Source organism: Hakea prostrata, chromosome 7 (assembly GCF_041222555.1).
Source record: "Hakea prostrata isolate BN-2017 chromosome 7, UWA_Hpros_2, whole genome shotgun sequence".
NCBI classification, from domain to species: Eukaryota; Viridiplantae; Streptophyta; class Magnoliopsida; order Proteales; family Proteaceae; genus Hakea; species Hakea prostrata.
In genome coordinates, this window is record NC_142606.1 from 3,931,088 (window position 1) to 3,935,431 (window position 4,344).

The 4,344-nt window shown below is 42.6% G+C and overlaps 1 protein-coding gene across 1 annotated transcript; it reads left to right on the forward strand.

The window, feature by feature from the left end:
• The first annotated feature begins 636 nt into the window (after window positions 1-636).
• Window positions 637-2,195, forward strand: LOC149009078 (protein PHOSPHATE-INDUCED 1-like). Its single transcript, XM_089164126.1, has one exon. It carries the CDS (start codon window positions 977-979, stop codon window positions 1,922-1,924), a length of 948 nt encoding a protein of 315 aa, XP_089020252.1. The 5' UTR covers window positions 637-976; the 3' UTR covers window positions 1,925-2,195.
• The last annotated feature ends 2,149 nt before the right edge of the window (window positions 2,196-4,344 follow it).

Genomic DNA, 4,344 nt, shown 5'->3' on the forward strand with positions numbered 1-4,344 from the left:
GACCTCTCTGTCATTTCAGCTACAGGGGAATCGTTTGAAAAACTGATCATGTGTATGTACAGTGTATCACTGCACGGGAAAAAGGAATTCCCCAACAATGCATTTGCCCAAGTTAAAAATGTGCCTGAATGACGAAAATGGAGAAATGCTGAAGAAGAAAACAAAAGAAAGAAAAAGTAAAGATGCGTTAATCATAAAATCATAAAATGAATAGAAAAGCAGATGCTAAAGCTTTCAATTCTGAAGTTTTAGCATTAAAGTAAGCTTATAATACATGTACAGAGTCAAGAGCCCTTTAGAGAAAGAAGTTTAATTAAACCCCCAAACTCAATTAACACATTAACATCATAACCAAATCTTCTATCTCAATTCTCAATAGTATAATCACTAATCTTTATTTTATATAATTAATTAATCTCCAAGGCAAGTGCTGTATCGATTGCAGTAAAAAGGTGACGCAAGGAAACTGCCAGGGAAGAAGACCTCCACACACCTGGCTCGCACGCCATTAATATCCATCCATTGTTTTACCTCCCATGGATCCCAGCAGAGAAACCAATGAGAGCAGAGACCATGAACCTCTACATTAAGAAAAAATTAAAAACATCAAACCAAAATGGACCCTTTATTGAGGAGATGCCGTTCCAGATAACTCCCCTCATTCCTTTCGTCATCTCTCCGAATCCCCGTGATACATTTAGATATATTTCTATTTACATAAAGCGAAGCTCACAAGGAAAGTGAATCCCTCACCCCTTCCCCCAAATCGGCATCAACTAGCCCAGTTCATGTATTCCTCACCTATATATAAACCCACACGCTCTTCCTTCTCTTCATCCTCACCCACAAGGCACAAGCAACCATACTCCTCATTCTTATCTTCTTTTCCCAGGTGTCACTTCTTGCTACTATTAATTCCAATCCAATCTGATTGCCCAAACATTGCATCGACGCATTAACGCATTTCGTCATCGAAATGGGTCTCACTCAGTCTGCAAAAGCAGTCCTTTTTCTTCTTGTTCTGGTTTATCTCAGTTTCCCCAATCTGTGTTATGGAGCTAGAAAGCTCAGTGCGCTTTACCAACCACCAGCCATGGTTGTAGCCTACCACAAGGGACCTTTGCTTGAAGGAGAAATCCCAATCTCCATTCTCTGGTACGGAAAATTCACTCCAGCCCAGAAATCCATCGTTGCAGATTTCCTACTCTCTCTGAATCAACACCAGCAGCAGCAAGTGGGTCTCTCTACGAAGACACCCAAGGTCTCTCAATGGTGGGATACGATCCAAACCTATGTGAAGAAAGCCGGTAAGAAGGGAACCCAGGTCGTTCTATCCGGTCAATCGACCGATGAAGGCTACTCGATGGGCAAATCCTTGAAGAGATCTCAGATTTCAGTGTTAGCGGCGAAAGCCGCCTCGAAACCCGGTGGAATCGCTCTGGTTCTTACAGCGGATGATGTAGCCGTGGAAGGATTCTGTATGAGCAACTGTGGGTTTCACGGATCTAACTCGGGGAAGAAATCGACGTTCATCTGGGTTGGGAACTCAGTGAGTCAGTGCCCAGGTCAATGCGCGTGGCCGTTCCACCAGCCCATCTACGGCCCACAGAGCCCACCGTTGGGTGCGCCCAATGGAGATGTGGGCTTGGATGGTATGATCATAAATATTGCAAGTCTGCTGGCGGGAACTGTGACGAACCCCTTTGGGAGCGGTTATTACGAGGGTCAAGCTAACGCGCCGCTGGAGGCGGCGTCTGCTTGTACCGGAATCTATGGCAAGGGCGCGTATCCAGGCTACGCCGGTGACTTGCTGGTGGACTCCACCAGTGGTGCTAGCTATAATGCGCAGGGGGTGAACAACCGGAAGTACCTTTTACCGGCATTATATGACCCTAAGACTTCTTCCTGTTCCACGTTGGTGTGAAACTGCCACGTAAACTGCCTGCAAGAAGACGAGAGAGATCGCTGCACCACCGAGGACTGAGGAGATGCAAAAAGAGAGCTAAATTTCGTTGACTTTGAAATTTGACTTTTCGCTATGTTAGGCTATATCATATATGTATATATGAAATGTATTTATGTATGTATGTATCTATACTTGTAAACCACTCGTTATATCAGAACCCTATAAAATAAAATCATTAATTCTACTCCATCAGTATTCTGGGGATCGAGTGAATCAAAAGGCTTGACCCATAATTGTTGGTGACATTATCCTCGATGGAACCCTGGCCTTCTTTGATGAATCTGATCAGCAATAGAAGGTCTAGGGTCACTCTCTCACTGCTAGTAAGAAAGTCATCTCTTCGGAGTTCCCGGCGCTGTTACCCCAACTTTTAGGTCATTTCTCTCTTTCCCTCTGTACTTTTTATTATTTGAGTATTCTTTGTTTGTTTTGACAACCTAATTGCCTTAATATAACGGGTTCTATAAGTATTTTACAATTCATCAAATCAAATTGGGTTAAGAATTTGCTTTTAAAGCCTCCCAAAGGATTAATATCAAATCCACAACAAAAGTAGCCGAAGTTCTCGCCATCCTCAATAGCTATGGATTACTCAAACCCTATATCTTTGATATGACCCAAAAGGAGCTAAGAATACCCTCAATATATCCTAAGAAGATCTTGACCAAAATGAAAATTTTTCTTTGATATGGGAATTTCAGGGCGTAACCTTTCAAGGATCTTCTTCTGAGACGCAAGGGCATAAACCTTCTGAGATTTACTACCACCTACAGTAGTTTTTGGCATGTTTTTTTTTTGGTCTCTTGTTTTTTAACATTTTTTTTATGCTTTTTCTATACAAAATAATTCTTTTGCTGTTGTGATAAATGTATTTTTATCTCAAAAGAAGAAGAAAAAAAAAGTGGGTGTGTTTTTATGACCAATTAGACAATCCAATTTTACCAACGAGGGGTTGGTCCAAGTGGTAAGCAGAGACTCATCCACCACAGCAAGCTGTGCGATGCGGATCGAACCACGGATTGGCAAAAAAAAAATAAGACAACCCGACTTTTTTTTTTTTGTTGTTGCTAGAAACAACTATTCAAGACATTGTCAGCGACATTTCAAAATTTCAGTGGTTTCGCCAGCCATCAACACGCGAAATATCGGTGAGATTTTGCACCTTGGTCTAGAGAAGTGAGAGTCCCATAGGAATGTTAACACCTAACCCACGCAAGCGGTTTCACAACAATCCTCTGCGTGCAAATGGCACCCATTGTAAGCCACATTGCGGAGTAGCCGGTATGTATGATACGAAAACAGTTACCCTAAAAGAGAAAAAGTTACGATACGAATACCCATGGCCCGATTTCAACACTCATCGTGTCTTTTTCCTCCATCTTACCCAATAATGTGATTTTATCAACACCAATTCCGAATACCCGAAACCTAAAGCCAAAGCAGCAAAGCCTTTTCGCTGTTTTGAATCTAGAGAGGTACTATCATGCAGACCTCTTTAGAATCTTGTCAAAACAAACGAAAAAGCGAATGGCTTGATGGTCCTCCGAAATTTTGGTCGAGATTTCGATCTTGACCGTTGAATTTCGACAGTCGAGATCGAAATTCCGATCCCACCGCTCAAAGTGAATGGCTTGATGGTCCTGCGCATTTATTGTGCAGGACCGGACCCAAGAAAGGTCGCAAAACAAAAGCCCTTTCTTCAGTTCGGTTTTTTCTGATGCTGTAATTTCTGTCTTTGTTTCCTCCCCTGTCTCCTTCTCTTCCTCTCTCTCTCTCGCCAGAGCTAGCTGGCTGAGAATCCCCACCACCAACAATTAGCTTAAATAAATCTAAACCTTCCACCAGCATATATATGGTCCATCGCTGCTTCTACTTGCTTGTTTTACTAGAAAAAGCAACCAAAGACTCGTATTTTGGTCTCTTCCTCCGTCGTCAATCCTTCTTCTTCTTCTTATTCTCTTGATATTAAAAAACACTTGATGACATCAATGCACTCCAGTTGAGCTTGGTTCCATGGCCAACAACAATATAGTGAGCAGCTTAGATCTTCTCCACACCATTTTCTTCATTATCATTATCACATCAATGTCATTCTCTCTGGCTTCTCGCGTCATTCATCAGCAACCCACCTCGACTCTGGCTCATCAGGTAACAATCCGAATCCGGCCGTTCTGACTCTTCATGGGTCTATTTTCATATTTGCTGATTGTCTCCTCTTCTGAGTTTTCTCTATGTTTTTCGTCATGAAGAACTCGTTAATAGAAGACAAAACCAGGCTGGGCTCTACACCACCGACTTGCCACAACAAGTGCAACGACTGCCACCCCTGTACAGCTGTTCAAGTGCCTACGCAACCGAGTCAAAACCGAGTCGACCCG